The 18544-nt window shown below is 47.0% G+C and overlaps 1 protein-coding gene across 7 annotated transcripts in view; it reads left to right on the forward strand.

The window, feature by feature from the left end:
• Positions 1–9211: 9211 nt before the first annotated feature.
• DEUP1 (deuterosome assembly protein 1) overlaps positions 9212–18544 on the forward strand; it is an 87202-nt gene continuing 77869 nt past the window's right edge. Inside the window, exons 1-2 of one of the 7 annotated variants that reach the window (XM_039521957.1) lie at positions 9212–9546; positions 15265–15334. In XM_039521957.1, the coding sequence (XP_039377891.1) occupies positions 15291–15334 (44 nt within the window). In that variant the 5' untranslated portion in view covers positions 9212–9546; positions 15265–15290. Of the gene's footprint in view, positions 9547–15264; positions 15335–18544 lie in introns of those variants that run through there. The other 6 variants (XM_039521967.1, XM_039521940.1, XM_039521944.1 and 3 more) reach the window with 6 other exon arrangements.

Below are 18544 nucleotides of genomic sequence, written 5' to 3' on the forward strand. Positions count from 1 at the left end.
ACTATGAAGCTCTTGTTGTTATTCACAGAAAGACACAGAATAAAGCAGCTTTCTTGCAAGCATCTTAAGCACTGAAGCCCAGATCCTCAAAGGTATTTATACTCCTAACTCTTGGGAAGTTAAGAGTCTAAACACCTATTGAGGAGTGGGGCCTGAATGATCATTGAGCACCACATGGGTAACTATACCTGACATCAATCCTGGGCAAAATAATGGAAAAGCTGATTTGGGATTCAATCTATACAGAATTGAAGGATAGGAATATAATTAGTGCCAGTCAACATGGGTTTATGGAATAGGTCTTGTGAAACAAATCTGATTTCATTTTTTGATATCAATGATTAAAAGTTCGATTGATAAAAATAATTATGAAGATGTAACAGATTTTTGTAAGGCATTTGACATAGTACAACATGCCTTTCTGATCTGAAGATTTAGCGCCATATAATATCAAAGCACACATTAAATGGATTCAGAACTGGCTAATTGTCAGAACTCAAAAAGTAGCAGTCAATAGGGAATCATCAAATGAGGTTTTGCAAGGATTGGTATAAGCCTGATGCTATTCAACGTTTTCATTAATAAAATGTTTGATGACACAAAGATTAATGGAGTGATAAAATAATGATGGAGACAGAGAAGTCATACAAATGGTCTGGATCATATGGTAAGCGCCCATCGGGCCCATTCAAACAAAATGTATTTCAATACAGTCAAATGCAAAGGTATACATCTAGGATTAAGAAATGCAGGTCATATCTAGAGGATAGAGGACTGTATCCTGGAAAGCAGTGACAAGGATTTAGGGGTCACAGTGGACATACAACACAATATGAGCTCCCAGTGCAATGCTGTGGCAAAAATGGCTAATGAGATCCTTATAAACAGGGGAGTAGCGAACAGGAGTAGGCAGGTGATTTAACTTCTGTAAACAACACTGGTGAGACCAATACCAGAATATTGCAAACAATTCTGGTGTCCATATTTTGAAAAGAATCTAGAAAACCTGAATAGTGTGCAGAAGAGAGACACAAAAGTGATTCAGGGCCAGAAAAAAATGCCTTTCTGCGAGAGACATAAGGAACTAAATCAGTTTAGTTGTCAAAAAGATTGAGAGGTGAACTGATTACAGTGTATAAGTACTTTCAAGGAAAGAAAATACTGATGACTGAAGGGTTCTTTATTCTAGTGAAGAAAGGCACAAGAACCAGCAATGAGCTGACAAATTCAAATTAGAAATTAGGCACAATTATTTAACAGTGATGGTGATTAACCATTGGAACTAACTACGGTACTAAGAGTAGTGGTAGATTCTCCATATCTTGGAGTCTTCAGATCAAAACTAGATGGCTTTCAGGAACATATGCTTTAGCCAAACCCAACTTATGCTTCAGTCAAACATAAGTTATTGGGCTCAATACAGGGATAACTGGGTGAAATTTAATGGCCTGTGATATATGGGAGGTCAGACTACTGATGTAATGTTCCCTTCTGGCCTCAGAATTTATGAATTTATGAATCTTCACTAGGTCCCTCCTCATGAACGGCAATCTACCAGTGCATGCACCCAGAAAGACCTGCTGGAGAACACAGACACCATTACAAGATCATATAAATGCAAGAGGTAATAGTATGAACTGTAATGGCCAAATGTATTCATTTTCCCACTTATTCCTAACAAGTAGTACCATCCAGGAGATACCAATTACTTTCCTTATATTATAACTGTAAATTCAGATTATAATATCTATGTACAATCTAAAAGATTAACAAATTTTATTGGTACAAGGATGCCAAAGGGTGCAAGTTGCAGTTACTCTCTGGCTACTCCCTGGCATTACACCTGGCAGTAGATTGCTCTACCATTTTGTCAGTCTCTGGCTAGCACTCCATCTAGGCACTGGGGTGTTCCTTTGCTCCTTAAAGACATAAATGAGCAAACTGACTGGCTCCTAAACCAAGCAATATTCAAATGTAGCCTCTTGCTCAAAAAAACAAGTATTGTCACAGATGTTCAGCCCCTTTAATAATGAGGCCTCTTTAAAGTGTCTGAAGTTAGCCACCCAAAAATAAAAGCTCCCAAAAGCACTAGTGACTTTTAAAAACTCAGGTCTGTATCTACAGTGTTAAAGTTTGGGAATAAACCATAGATGTGGATAGGACCATAAGAATTGCACTACCAGATCAGACATGAGGTCCATCTAGTCCAGTATCCTGTCTCTGACAGTAACCAGTATCAGATGCTTCAGAGGAAGGTGTAAGAACCCTGCAGTTAACAGATGTAGGATAAGCTAAGACCTACATTAGGTCTCATCCTGATATCAAATGATTAGAGATTGTTAAGCCCTGAAGCATGAGGTTTAATATCCCTCTGAACATTTTATCATTAATTATGATAATTCTGGATATTCTTGATAGCAATATAAGTGTCCAGTTCCTTTTTAAATTTTGCTAAATTCAATAACATCCTGTGGCAATGAGTTCCTAGTCCAATTATTTGTTGTGTGAAATATTATTTCCCTTTTTTTGTGTCAGTTCTGAATTTTGTCAAATTTTAAATTCACTGAACATCCCCTTGTTCTTGTGTTATGAGACAGGAAGAATAGAAATTCCTGATCTCTTCCCTATACAATTCATCTTGTGAGGGTGCTATGCTGATTCTATACAAACAGGGGGTATCAGATCTAGATAATACTTAGTCCTGCCTTGAGTGTAGGGGACTGGACAAGATGACCTCTCGAGGTCCCTTCCAGTTCTGTGATTCTATTTACATAGAATGAGCTTGATTCTGAGCTTGTACGTGGATAACCAAGAGATTACACTGCATAAAAAGAGGATGCAATTGTAGTGTAATTGCCATTGATTCTACAGTGGAGTAAAAACATTCAGATAAGGGCATCTAAGGGGGAAACAAAGCTAAAAGGGTATAAAAATATGGAAGGGGACATAATCTATACAAGAGTAGGAACAAAGTTTGAACTGAATATAACCAATACAGTTTTGTCTTCCTAATATACACAGCCTGAAACAATAGCTCTGAGAGGTGTGAATGTCCCCTATTCATCTCAATGGATTGCTAACTCTGAAACCCAAGGGTGACAATCAAAATCCCAACATTGTTTGTTATTTTACTACACATAATTTTAGTAGAAACATCCATCTAACATCCATCTTGCATCTGAAGAAGTGGGTATTCACCCACGAAAGCTCATGCTGCAGAACGTCTGTTAGTCTATAAGGTGCCACAGGATTCTTTGTTGCTTATCCATCTAATGAGTTTATCTCACAATCCCAAACTGCCTCACATATCTTCCAAGGTTCCAAAAGCCTCAACAGTCTCCTACCCAGGTGCCAAGACTCCAAGCTCCCCTATCAAAAACAACTTCTCCAATGTATAACAACCTATGCCGTTAAAAACTGAAAGGGTGGAGATGGCATAAAATAAATTGAATTTAAGATTAAAATAAAATATACAGTTGACATTCTATGTATTCCATATTCACTTTGAATGCTTACATTCAAATTTATGTTGCAGAGAAGACAAAATGGCTTTTTCTAGAACTTGCCTGTTTTAACAGGAATAGTTTCTAATCTAATACATCCTCAACCGAATTTTTGGTGGGTTCTTGTACTGCAAGGCCATTTTTAGCACATGGCACCTGTAAGTGGAAACAGTAATACACCATATGAGATCTGACACAGTCATATTTTTCTGCCTCTTTTCCCTCTCATTAATCATTGACAGATACCTGGAAAGATTTGCCATTTTCTGATAAGGAAGAACATGTTAGCCAAAACACATTGCTGTTTATGGAGCACTGGAAACATCCCCACACTGCTAAGCTGAGAGTCATCCCCAGAAGACACTTTTATTGTATACCTGTCAAATTGTCTTATGCTGCAGTAGCAACAACAATGTAAGCAGATGCACTGCAACAAAAGATGTAGTAGTGCTAAACACCATCATGAGTCTCTAGAAAGTCATACAAGCAGGAAGCTTTAGGAGAATAATTTCTCTTCTGCACATATACTACTACCTTGCATTTCCCCTTGTGATCATGACATATAAAAGGTTGAGATATTAGTTGTCCCAGTTACAGGGCTGGCTGCACTTCTGTGTCCTTCTGATTTCTCTGAGTGCACCCCCATGATATTAGCCTCATTCCTTTACCTATCCTGGGGTGGAATTCCACAGTTCTCCCACTCTTAGACCAGACCGTGGAGCTACAGTACCCTGTGTCTCAACCATGCTTACCCAGCAGGGCTGATGCACACGATCTCATGAATAAATATCTTTTCTTTACCATAAAAAAAAGTGCCAGTTCTTAGTGATAGTAGTATGATGGATTTGGAGCTGCTCTGTAATTATTGAATAAATTAATATTATATGTTGACCTGGATAATGGGATGTTTGCTATATGAATATATTGGTTTAATTTACTGGGGGACTGTTGGGAAAAATAAGCAGGAAGGAAAAAGAATGGGTAAAGATAAGCTACCCTTCAGCAAACATTTAAGAACTGTTAAGAGACCATGTGAGGACAAGAACAGGCTATAGTGTTACCAAATATACCACCCAGGATTACAAAAATAAACATACATATATTCTCTAACTATAACCTTTGTTTAAAAAGAATTACAGTTCAAAATGCTTAAATGCACTCCAACTAACACTAAAAAGATTATTACATTTCCATTACAAAAATTCTACACATTTAAAAAATTCAAATGTTAAAAATCTGGAAATGAACAATTAAGGGCCCTCCTACTTCCTACTAGGCACATAAACCTTCATGTAATACCACCCCATCTGATTTACACCAGTCAACCAATATTAACTTTGTCCCCTTGTTTGTTCTGTTAAGGAAATATTCTGTTGAATATATATTGTTCATTTTATATATATTAAACGTGTAGCAAATACTTAAAATGAATATACTCTCAGGAAATATTGTTATATAGCAGTTCTATATATTCTCATAGTATAACATGTTGGCAGAGTGAATATTTTTATGAATGGAATTTAAATTCAAGTCTCACCGCTTCCACTGACTGCTGTTAATATTTCTGTGCACTTCACAACCATTATTATTGAGAAAGGCTTCACACATCCCTCCCTATGATGCAGACAACAATCATTCCCCTCATTTTATAGAGAAGAGAACTTCTGCCAGAGCAGGGAATAAAACCTGCATTGCTAATATGGTAGACCCAGCTCTTTGTCCTGTCCCTGTCTGATCTGGGGAAGAGACATTCCTCTTCCTTTCACCCACCACAGGGCCTGACTCTAGCTTTCTACTGCCTTTTGTTTATATACAGGCTCCAATGACTCTAGTTCACTTGTTCCCTGGCTAATTTAATATGGGGTATGTGTATTCCTCACAAGTTCTTTATTACTCTATATCTTTGTAATTCCTCCCCTCACCCCAGTCACTCCAAATACTATAAGGCAGTGGTTCTCAAAGCTGGTCCGCCGCTTGTTCAGGGAAAGCCCCTAGGGGGCCGGGCCGGTTTGTCTACCTGCCATGTCCGCAGGTTCAGCCGATCACAGCTCCCAGTGGCCAATGGGGGCTCCAGGCCAATGGGGGCTGCGGGGAGTGGTGTGGGCCGAGGGATGTGCTGGCCACCCTTCCCACAGCCCCCATTGGCCTGGAGTGGCGAACTGCGGCCAGTGGGAGCTGCGATCGGCCGAACCTGTGGACGTGGCAGGTAAACAAACCGGCCCAGCCCGCCAGGGGCTTTCCCTGAACAAATGGCAGACCAGCTTTGAGAACCACTGCTATAAGGCATCTCTTCTAAGTAAGGCCAACAAAACAAAACAAATTTTGTGGTTTTAGCCCAGCTATTCTGGAGAGAGGAGCAAAAATAAACAAAAACATTTCTGAAAAGTCAATAACAAGGACATTTTTAGGCACCATAGCTGAGTTTTTCAAAGGCATGTAGGAGATTTAGAATCACAACTCCAACTGATTTCAATGGGAATTGTGCTTTTTAGTTCCCGAGGCAGCTTTGAAAACCTCAGCTTATAATTTTAATACTACTTTTCTATTCCCCCCCCCGAAAAAAAAGTCCCTGAAAAACTCTATCGAAGTAGGAAATGTGGTAGTGAAATTTCAGAATGATTAGTTACTCTAGAAAAAAGTTCATGTATGTGCGTTGAAAATTGGGCTTGAAAAGTTAGCTTCAACTGCTCCATAATAAATAACAAAACCAAGAGACAACTAATTAAATCATTAAAGTTTGCTGGCATTTAAATTTGTGAAGTTATTCCCAGGACATGAATTTAAATCCTTCTGAATGTAAGTGTTTTTAAAGGTGTCCTAAACCAGAAGAATATAAAAATCCAGAGTTTGAGCCATGACCATTATATTTCAAACACTTCAGGTATGTGATAAAACTAAACAGCTTGACTTGGTCAGTTCAAACTAATTTTGTTGCATTAAGTAAATATGCCAAAGAGGGTGCAACTAAGAAGGTAGCATGAGACATTTTGAAGACATTATAAAAAAAGAATACTGATTAAACTAAATTTTAAAAATAGAAAAATTAAGTGAACTCGAATTTTCAAAGTGGAAACATTTTTTAGTGATCTACATGGAATCTGCAAAAGAAAATTAGCTGCCCCACGAGGTACTGTTAGTAAACACTGAGGGGGGGAGCAAACTTTTTGGAAATTTTGCATTTCATTTTGTTATTAGCTAGTCTTTAAAAATTGACTTTTTTGTAAAGAACATGGTTAGGAAGGAGGGTGTGAGTTTAAGAGGATGGGGCAGGGAATGACAGGGTTGGGATGGGAATGGGAGGGGGCTGAGTGTGAGGGTTCGGACAGGCAATAACAGGGTTGGGATGGGGAAGGGAGGGAGCAGAGTGTGAGGGTTCGTCAGGGCCGGCCCACAACATTTTGGCACCTGAGGTGGGGAGCTCAAATGACGCCCCCATTCCCCCTTGCTTGGGCCAAAACTTTGAAAGGTCTCAATTCTGCCTTTTTCCTATTCTACTCCTCTCATGGTACTGCTCTGCTACCTACTCCAATAAAGGAGAACAACTTAAAATGCCTTGTTCAAAAATTTTAAGTAACACTTAACTTTCAAATGCCTGAACAGCAAATGTAACTTTTCTTGTCTGAATAGTAAACATTTTACATGTTTGAATAATCAACGTGGTGCGTCCATGTCTTCTTGGTTGCTTTCTGATGGTCCACAGGCTGGGCCAGCTCATGCTCTATTGAGACGGTTGCAAGGTTGACCAGCCTCTCTTGTGTCACTGTGGAGTGTAGATGTGTTTTTATTAACTGGCAACGGTTACAAGAAGTGTTAGAAGTATGCGCAGAGCAACAAAAGCATTTGGAAAGAGGGTGGTCATCTTATTTGTGCACATATATTCCAGAACAGCCTTTGGAGTTGATCCTGCTGAAACGTATCTTGAAAGAGCTTTCAATTCATCACCTAAATCACTCGCATCAGTATCGCGCATGTCATCATGTGTCAACACTGTCTCTAGTGCCCTTCATTGCTGGTGTAGCTCTTCTTCAGGTATAGTGAGGAGTTCTGGAATATCATACAACATCCCAAATATACTGCTGTGTTCCTTGAGCTGCATGAAACGTTCTTCAACTGACTGTATTGCACAATCTAGCACCTGGTTAAAGAATTCAGCTCCTGCCTGCCTGCTCTCCTGTCTGCCCATCTCTTGTGCCCTCCTTTCTCCAGCACAGCACTCCACCATCTCTGTGCATCTAGAGCAGAGAGAATACATATGCACCAGCAGCTGACACAATTTTCTACACTCTGGGTCCTAGTGGCGCCCCCCGCCCCACAGTCTGGCACCTGAGGCAGCCGCCTCAGTTCGCCTCATGGTTTGGGGCAGTCAATAACAGGCTTGGGAGAGGGCTGAGTATAAGAGTTTGGGGCAGGCAGTGACAAGGTTGGGGCGGTGAAGGAACAGTACTGAGTGTGAGGGGCAGGGCATGGTAGGCCTTGGGCAGTGAGGTCAGGGGTTGGGAGACAGGGCAGAGTGTGATAGGTAGGGTGACCAGGTGTCCAGTTTTTTTTACCAGAACACCCGATCAAAAAGGGACCCTGGCGGCTCCAGTCATCACCACCGACCGGGCCATTAAAATTTCGGTCTGTGGTGCTGTGGAGCTAAGGCCAGCTAGTCCCTACCTGTCCTGACTCTGCACTGCGCCCCAGAAGTGGCCAGCAGGTCCAGCTCCTTGGCAGGGGGGCCACAGGGCTCCACACATTGTACCCTCTCCGAGCACCAGCTCTGCACTCCCATTGGCCAGGAACTGAGGCCAATGGGAGCTGTGAGGGCGACACCTGTGGGTGAGAGCAGCGCGCAGAGCCTTCTGCCATGCCTCCACCTAGGAGCCAGACCTGCTGGTCACTGCCCGGGCGCAGCGTGGTCCACGGTGCCAGGACACACAGGATGCCTGCCTTAGACCCCCGCTGTGCCACTGACTGAGCGCCACCGAAGGTAAGCCTGTGCCCCAACCCTGAGTCCCAACCCTAGCCCTGAGACCCCCAAACCCAGCGCCCCCTCCTGCACCCAAACCCCTCATCCCCGGCCCCACTCCAGAGCCCACACCCTCAGATGGAATCCTCACCCCCTCCTTCACTCCAGCCCCCCTGCTCAAGCCCAGAGCCCCCTCCCACACCCCGAGCTCCTCTGCCCCACCCCCAGCTTGGAGCCCCCTCCTGGGCCCCTCATCCCCGACCCCACCTCAGAGCCCACACCCCTAGATGGAGCCCTCACCCCCCTGCACCCCAACCCCCTGCTTCAACCCACAACCCCTTCCTGAACCCTGAACCCCTCATTTCCATCCCCACCCTAGAGCCTGCACCCCCCAGCCGGAGCCCTCACCTGCCTGCCCCAAAACCCTCACTCTGCCCCATTCGCTGCCCATCCCAACCCTGTCATTGCCTGCCCCATCCCCTCACACTCAGCCCCCTCTCCTTCTCATCCCACCCCTGTCATTGCCTGCCCCATTCCCTCACACTCAGCCCCCTCCTCTCGCCGTCCCATCCCCACCCTGCTCTGTCCCGTACACTCCCCTCACCGCCCCGTCCCCTCACTCTCTGACCCGCCTGCTGCAACTCCGCTGCTCTCAGACCCTGAGCCTGACCCTTTCCCCGGTCCCGCCCCAGCAACTTTCCTCAGCCCGGGCCTGCCCCGCCCCGACACAACGCGCCTCCTCCCGTTGGCCTTTCGCGTTCCCCTGGTAACGGGAGAAGCCGCCGGGCCTGTCCTGTAACCGCCGCGCGGTGCGGGAAGGCGGCAGCCGGGGCGGGACGGCGCGGCTGGGTGGCGGGTGCCGGGGATCTGGGACCCGCTGCGGCCGGCGCACGCAGGCTCGGAGGAGCGGAGCCGGTAACTGCCCCGGACACGCCAGGGAGCAGGGGGAGCGGCGGGCGGATCCCGCGCTGCTTCGCAAGCTCAGCAGCAGCAGCAGCAGCAGCAGCGGCAGCACTGGGGTCTGGAGGCGACTCCACCGCCAGCACCCACCCGGCGTGAGCGTCCCCGCAGCGGACACTGCCACGGAGCCAGGTACCCGCCCCCGTGCCAGCCTCACCCCGACTGGCCCCGGCCCCCACAGAGCCGGGTACCCGCCCCCGTGCCAGCCTCACCGCGACTGGCCCCGGCCCCCACAGAGCCGGGTACCAGCCCCCGTGCCAGCCTCACCCCGACTGGCCCCTGCCCCCACAGAGCCGGGTACCCGCCCCCGTGCCAGCCTCACCCCGACTGGCCCCTGCCCCCACAGAGCCGGGTACCCGCCCCCGTGCCAGCCTCACCCCGACAGGCCGCTGCCCCCACAGAGCCAGGTACCCTCCCCCGTGCCAGCCTCACCGCGACTGGCCCCTGCCCCCACAGAGCCGGGTACCCGCCCCCGTGCCAGCCTCACCCCGACTGGCCCCGGCCCCCACAGAGCCGGGTACCCGCCCCCGTGCCAGCCTCACCCCGACTGGCCCCTGCCCCCACAGAGCCGGGTACCCGCCCCCGTGCCAGCCTCACCCCAACTGGCCCTGGCACCCACAGAGCCAGGTGCCCGCCCCCGTGCCAGCCTCACCCCGACTGGCCCCAGCCCCAACCTCACCCCGACTGGCCCCTGCCCCCACAGAGCTGGGTACCCGCCCCCGTGCCAGCCTCACCCCGACTGGTCCCTGCCCCCACAGAGCCGGGTACCCGCCTGGTACCCGCCCCCGTGCCAGCTTCACCCCGACTGGCCCCGGCCCCCACAGAGCCAGGTACCCGCCCCCGTGCCAGCCTCACCCCGACTGGCCCCGGCCCCCCCAGAGCCAGGTACCGGCCCCAGTGCCAGCCTCACCCGGGTACCCGCCCCCGTGCCAGCCTCACCCCGACAGGTCTGTGCCCCCACAGAGCCAGGTACCCGCCCCCGTGCCAGCCTCACCCCGACTGGCCCCGGCCCCCACAGAGCCAGGTACCTGCCCCCGTGCCAGCCTCACCCTGACTGGCCCCTGCCCCCACAGAGCCAGGTGCCCGCCCCTGTGCCAGCCTCACCCCGACTGGCCCCGGCCCCCACGGAGGCAGGTACCCGCCCCCATGCCAGCCTCATTCCGACTGGCCCCTGCCCCCACAGAGCCGGGTACCTGCCCCGTGCCAGCCTCACCCCGACTGGCCCTGGCCCCCACAGAGCCAGGTACCTGCCCCCGTGCCAGCCTTACCACGACTGGCCCCTGCCCCCACAGAGCCGGGTACCTGCCCCCGTGCCAACCTCACCCCGACTGGCCCCTGCCCCCACAGAGCCAGGTACCCGCCCCTGTGCCAGCCTCACCCCGACAGGTCCGTGCCCCCACAGAGCCGGGTACCCGCCCCCGTGCCAGCCTCACCCCGACAGGCCCCTACCCCCACAGAGCTGGGTACCCACCCCCATGCCAGCCCCACCCCGACTGGCCCCTGCCCCCACAGAGCCAGGTACCCGCCCCCGTGCCAGCCTCACCCCGACAGGTCCGTGCTCCCACAGAGCCGGGTATCCACCCCCGTGCCAGCCTCACCCCGACTGGCCCCTACCCCCACAGAGCCGGGTACCCACCCCGTGCCAGCCTCACCCCGACTGGCCCCTACCCCCACAGAGCCGGGTACCCGCCCCATGCCAGCCCCACCCGACTGGCCCCTGCCCCCACAGAGCCAGGTAGTCGCCCCTGTGCCAGCCTCATCCCGACTGGCCCCTGCCCCCACAGAGCTGGGTACCTGCCCCTGTGCCAGTGCCAGCCTCACCCGACTGCTCCCTATACCCACAGAGCCAGGTACCTGCCCTCGTGCCAGCATCACCCCGACTGGTCCCTGCCCCCACAGAGCTGGGTACCTGCCCCCATGCCAGCCTCACCCCGACTGGTCCCTGCCCCCACAGAGCCGGGTACCTGCCCCCGAGCCAACCTCACCCCGACTGGCCCCTGCCCCCACAGAGCTGGGTACCTGCCCCTGTGCCAGTGCCAGCCTCACCCGACTGCTCCCTATCCCCACAGAGCCAGGTACCTGCCCTCGTGCCAGCATCACCCCGACTGGTCCCTGCCCCCACAGAGCTGGGTACCTGCCCCCATGCCAGCCTCACCCCGACTGGGTCCCTGCCCCCACAGAGCCGGGTACCTGCCCCCGAGCCAACCTCACCCCGACTGGCCCCTGCCCCCACAGAGCTGGGTACCTGCCCCTGTGCCAGTGCCAGCGACACCTCAACTGGTTCCTGCCCCCACAGAGCTGGGTACCTGCCCCTGTGCCAGTGCCAGCGACACCTCAACTGGTTGTTGCCCCCACAAAGCCAGGTACCTGCCCTCGTGCCAGTATCAGTGACACCCCGACTGACCCCTGCTCCCACAGAGCCAGGTACCTGCCCCCGTGCCAGTGCCAGCAACACCCTGACTGGTCTCTGCCCCCACAGAGCCGGGTACCTACTCCCGTGCCAATAACAGCCTCACCCCAACTGGTCCCTGCCCCCACAGCGCCGGGTACCTGCGCCCGTGCCCGCCTCACCCCGACTGACCCCTGCTCCCACAGAGCCAGGTACTGGCCCCCGTGCCAGTGCCAGCGACACCCCAACTGGTTCCTGTTCCCACAGAGCTGGGTACCTGCCCCCGTGCCAGCGTCAGCGAAACCCCAACTGGTCTCTGCCCCCACAGAGCCGGGTACCGGCCCCTGTGCAAGTGCCAGCCTCACCCTGACTTGTGTCTGCCCCCACAGAGCCAGGGCTGCTCTGCCCTGCCAGTGCCAGCCTCACCCTGACTTGTGTCTGCCCCCAGAGCGCCAGGGATGCCCTCCCCCATGCCAGTGTCAGCCTTACCCCAACTGGTCCCTGCCCCCACAGAGCCTAGGCTGTCCCCGTGCCAGTGTCAGCCTCACTCTGACTGGTCCCTGCCTTTGCAGTGCTGGGGCTGCCCTCCCAACCTCGTTCAAATGTCAGTCTCACTTTGATTGATCCCACCCCCCACAGAGCCAGGGAGGCGACCATGCCAGTGTCAGCTTCACTCTGCCCCCCATGCCAGTGCCAGCTTCACTCTGACTGTTCCCTGTTCCCACAGAGCTAGGCCTGCCCCCTCCCCATGCCAATATCAGCGTCACTCTGACTGGTACCTGGTCCCACAGAGTCAGTGATGCTCTACATTGGCTGCTCTGCACCCCAGTGGCACATTCACTCCAACTGGACCTGCTCTACGCCCTGTTTTCACTCCTTCTTTGATCCACCTTTATCATGGTGCTGGGTCAACTCCACACCCAAGTGTTACTTTTGCTGTGTCTCGTCCTTGACTCCACAAAGATGGGGCTATTCCAAACCCTATTGTCATGCTGCTGCCACCACCATAAATCCAGGACTTCTCTGAATTCAGATTTTGGACCCACTCCAAGTACCACCTCCAAGAGCCTGAGGGTCCTGTGAATCCAGGGATGCTCTGAACTAGTGCTGTCAATTAATCACAGTTAACTCACATGATTAACTAAAAAAATTAATTGTGATTAAAATAATTAATCATGATTAATCACAATTTTAATCACACTATTAAACAATAGAATACCAATTTAAATGTATTAAATATTTGCACTTAAAAATTATAAAAGAAATAATATTTTTCAATTCACCTCATACAAATACTGTAGTGAAATCTCTTTATCAAAGAGTATCATGAAAGTGCAACTTACAAATGTAGATTTTTTTTGTTACATAACTGTAATCAAAAACAAAACAATGTAAAACTTTAGAGCCTACAAGTCCACTCGGTCCTACTTCTTGTTCAGCCAATCGCTAAAACAAACGAGTTTGTTTACATTTTCGGGAAATAATGCTATCCACTTCTTATTTACGATGTCACCTGAAGGTGAGAACAGGCGTTCCCCTGGCACTTTTGTAGCCAGCATTGCAAGGTATTTACATGCCAGATATGCTAACCATTCATATGCCCATTCACGCTTCAGCCACCATTCCAGAGGACATACTTCCATGCTGATGATGCTCGTTAAAAAAATACCCTGTTAATTAAATTTGTGACTGAACTCCCTGAGGGAGAATTGTATGTATTCTGCTCTGTATTTTACCCGCATTCTGCTATATATTTCATGTTATAGCAGTCTCGGATGATGACCCAGCATGTTGTTCATTTTAAGAAGACTTTCACGGCAGATTTGACAAAATGCAAAGAAGGTACTAATGTGAGATTTCTAAAGATAGGTCTAGCAGTCAACTCAAGGTTTAAGAACCTGAAGTGCCTTCCAAAATCTGAGAGGGACAAGGTATGGAGCATGCTTTCAGAAGTCTTAAAAGATCAACACTCCAATGCAGAAACTACAGAACCCAAACCACCAAAAAAGAAAATTAATCTTCTGCTGGTGGCAATCTGACTCAGATGATGAAAATGAACCTGTGTCAATCTGCACTGCTTTGAATTGTTAGTGAGCAGAACCTATCATCAGCATGGAATCATGTCCTCTGAAATGGTGGTTGAAGCATGAAGGAACATATGAATCTTTAGTGCCTCTGGCATGTAAATATCTTGCAATGCCGACTACAACAGTGCCATGCAAACTTTCAGGTGACAATGTAAACAAGAAGCAGGCAGCATTGTCTCCTGCACATGTAAACAAACTTGTTTGTCTGAGCAATTGGCTGAAGAAGAAGAAGAAGTAGGACTGAGTGGACTTGTAGGCTCTAAAGTTTGACATTGTTTTATTTTTGAATGCAGTTACTTTTTGTGCATAATTCTACATGTGTAAGTTCAACTTTCATGATAAAGAGATTGCACTACAGTACTTGTATTAAATGAATTTTATTTTTACAGTGCAAATATTTATTTAAAAAAATAAAGTGAGCAATGTACACTTTGTATTCTGTGTTGAAATTGAAATCAATATATTTGAAAATGTGGAAGACATCCAAAATATTTAAATAAAAGGTATTCTATTATTGTTTAACCGCACAATTAATTTGCGATTAATCACAATTAATATTTTTAATTGCTTGACAGCCCTACTCTAAACCCTAGTGTCAGGACTTTTGCAATTCAGTGCTGTAGAGCTAGGACTGCGCCAAGCCCAAATTGCCACCACAGGACTGGAGTTTCTCTAAACCCAGGTTTGTTGCTTCTCTCTAGCCTGTGCTGCCACCACACAGCTGGAGCTGATCCAAACCCAACTGACATACCATCTCTACCATGGAGCGGGGACTGCTCTATCCTTAGAGTTACCTCAGAGCCACCACCCAACAGAGCCAGGGCTCCTCTAAACCCCAATGTTGCATCAACTCCAACGGCTGCTGTCACAGAGTTGGGGTTACTCCATATCCCAGTGCCATACTCACTATGGGCAGGTCTACACTAAGGGCGGGGGTCGAACTAGGGTACGCAAGTTCAGCTACGTGAATAGCGTAGCTGAATTCAAAGTACCCTAGTTCGAACTACTCACCCGTCCAGACGCCGGGGTATCGAAGTCCGCGGCTCCAAGGTCGACTCCGCCACCGCCTTTTGCAGTGGTGGAGTACCGGAGTCGACCGCGGCGCTTCCGGAGTTCGAACTATCGCGTCCAGATTAGACGCGATAGTTCGAACTCTGAGAAGTCGAACTCACCGCGTCGACCCGGCTGGTAAGTGTAGACTAGCCCTATGAGATATTCCACAGAGCTACTCCACAATTCAGTGTGCGTGGGGTATTTCCAACTGAAAAGTTACAAAATTAAAGAAAAGTTGAAACACTCCACATGTAGTGAATGTCTGTATAAGTATACACATAAAAGTCTAAATTATTTTATTTCATTGTTTGCTTTTGACAGTTTAAAAGAACAATATAGAGGGGGAAATGGAGCAGAAATTGCAAGTGTTGCAGGAACAATTTGTGGTTGGGTAAGCACTGACTTCTGTTTTGGGGGTTGGAGCCCTTAATGGAATTGAATTTTTTTGTTTTTTTGAAAGATGTAGAACATGGGATAGTAAAGTTTTAAGATAATTCTTCTCCCATGCCCTTCATTGCTTTTTCTATGTATATTATGGAGAAGTAGTAGTCACTATTAGGTAGGGCAGTACAGCTCACTCCATGGTAATTTAATAATCTGATGCCTTGTCTGTCATTTATTTAATTTTTTAAAACTACTTTAATTTACGTGGACAAAAGAAAGATATATGAGCTATTTTTGGAAGCCCTAAGAATTTTCTTAAAATTGTTTTTAAAAGAACAGTTAAAGTTGGTAAGCCACAGTAGTATAGATACCAATCACATCATTTACAAAATCCAAGCTCTTAAGAGCAAGGAAATGAAAAGTTAACGATATAATTAATCTTAGGTTGCCTATATAGTAAAGATAAACAAATTTTTTTGAACAAATATTAAGAAATGCACTTTTTATCACAACAGAACAGTCTTAACTCTGACAAAATAAATACAATTATTTCATCTATTATCTCAATACACAACCTTTCTAAAGAAGAAATATAAACATGGGTCAGATTGTGAACTTCTTACTTAGTTTCTGACACAAATAATACCATTTAAATCAATGGGACTTATTGCAAAGCACTGTACCACTTAACATAAGGGTGGCAGAATCTGGCCCTATATATGTACACATTAATGAGACATTTATCAGCTTCAGATACAAGTCCATATACATATAGACAGACTATGGCCCATCCTGCTCGCTGCTAGAAGGGAGCAGGGGGGTCATAAGGAATACTTTTACTCTTTTCCACTAGTGCCACATACCTCTGCTTTTTGCATGCAAGGGAAGCAGGCTTTGCAGAACCACTCTGTCCCTTCCCTCACCCAGGTGGGTGGAACCTTGATTCCACATGTGGTGTAGTTAAGTTGACACATCAGGGAAAATATACTACAAGTATAGAGATCTGGATAGTTTATTCCCTTCCCAGAGCAGCAGAAAAATCAAGAGAGAGATTGTGACTTACTGTGGTTTTCCAGGAGCAGCACAACAAAGCACCACCCTTTACTATGGGTTAGGCAACAAATTGATGATTTGGAATTTATCCAAATTTTTATAAATAAAAAATGTTGTATGTTTTCCTATAAAGCAACATATACAGCATTGTTAATCTCAAGTAATTATAACTGTTTTATAAAAATATTCTGTTTATAAATATAATTGATAATACTTTAAAAGTAAAAGTATTCCTTAACATTATACAAAAATCAATATAACACATTAAAAATGCCATGGGTCAGAATAAAGATTGTATTGTACTGAAAAAGGTGTTTGTTTACACCTGATAAGAATAACATATTTATGTTTTGTATAGAATACGAAATGTATTATGTTACACATATGGTTTAATATGTCTTGAATTATTTTTCTTTGCTTATAAATGCTTGGATTTTGTAAATGATCTGATAGGTAAGTATGGTGATGTCACACAACAACCTTAACTGTTTTTTTTAAATAAAATGTATTTTTTTAGACTATATTTTAAAATTAATTGGAAGGATTCTTTAAAGGTCAAATTTGCTCTCCTCACTAATAAATCTGACAAATTTTTTACTTTATTTTATCAACTGGTGGTTTAACGGCTTTGGTTGAGATTTCAGACATTTTTGCAGTAATTCACTTCAGATAAAAAGCAGTTTTGACTTAAAAGTTGGAAGTTTGCAAATTATTTAGCCATATTATAAACTAATTCCTTTGGCGATAAAAAAAAAATCCATCAGCCAAAATATTGCTGTCTTAAAAAGCAGATACTGCTCTTTCTTAAAGATTTTAATATGCATAGTTACTGGGACTAGCACAGTGTACACTTAGCCATCAGCATACTAGGGAAAAAAGAATATTCTCTGAACATTAGCACAGGGCCGCCCAGAGGACTCAGGGGGCCTGGGGTCTTCGGCAGCGGGGGGGCCCTGTTTCAGCAGTAATTCGGCGGCGGGGGGGTCCTTCTGCTCCGGGACCCGCCGCCGAAGTGCCCCGAAGACCCGCAGCAGGGCCCCGTGCCGCCAAATTACCGCCGAAGCAGGACCCGCTGCCGAGTGAAGGACCCCGCTCCAGGAGCCCCGAAAAACTCTCGCGGGGGCCCCTGCGGAGCCCAGGGCCTGGGGCAAATTGCCCCACTTGCCCCCCCTCTGGACGGCCCTGCATTAGCAAGACAAATTGTATAAGCGTTAGCAAAATAATGAAGATTATTTTACTGCTACAAACACTCAGAATACACAGATTATCTATCCATGTATGTGTATGGATGATGGAAGGAGTGTAACTGTTATGTAACTGAGCTCTGACTAATGCAATTAGGTTTTGGAGAATTTGATTTTTTTTTTAAATTTTGATAGATAATACTGATGTTTATTTTTAAACGTTTTGATTTGTATCTATTTAAATTTTCACAGTTGCACAAAATTATGCATTTTAAGCCTTTTTTAATCAATTTAGATTTTCAAATTGTGGGAAATTGTAGAGGAACCCGACAGTAATTGTTTTATGATGGTGGACTTTGAGATTCAAAAAGTTAAACCTAAACTGTTAAAAGTAATCCATTAAAACATGAATTGTCAACATCAAATGTCAAAATATACAGTGTAAATATCCTTAAATCAAAACTCTAATAAATTCTGAAGCAACATTTTTCTTACTTTGCCGATCTGGAAATTTAGATTGTCATAGATGGAAATATTTTTTCATCAGTTTGTGTATGTATGGTGAAATCAGTGTTTACTGATATTTTCACATAAAAATCTAATCCATCCAAGCTTAAATTTAATAGAACTTAATAGCAGCAGATCCTGATGGACTATTGCAGCGATCGGCAACCTTTGGCACACGGCTCGTCAGGGAAATCCGCTGGCGGGCCGGAACGGTTTGTTTACCTGCAGCATCCACAGGTTTGACAAATCGCAGCTCCCACTGGCCATGGTTCACAGCTCCAGGCCAATGACGGCTGTGGGAAGCAGCGGCCAGCACATTCCTTGGCCCAGGCTGCTTTCTGCAGCCCCCATTGGCCTGGAACGGCGAACCACGGCCAGCAAGAGCTGCGATCGACTGAACTTGCGGATGCTGCAGGTAAACAAACCGTCCCGGCCCGCCAGCAGATTTTCCTGACGGGCCATGTGCCAAAGGT

This window comes from Mauremys reevesii, linkage group 1 (assembly GCF_016161935.1).
Source record: "Mauremys reevesii isolate NIE-2019 linkage group 1, ASM1616193v1, whole genome shotgun sequence".
NCBI classification, from domain to species: Eukaryota; Metazoa; Chordata; order Testudines; family Geoemydidae; genus Mauremys; species Mauremys reevesii.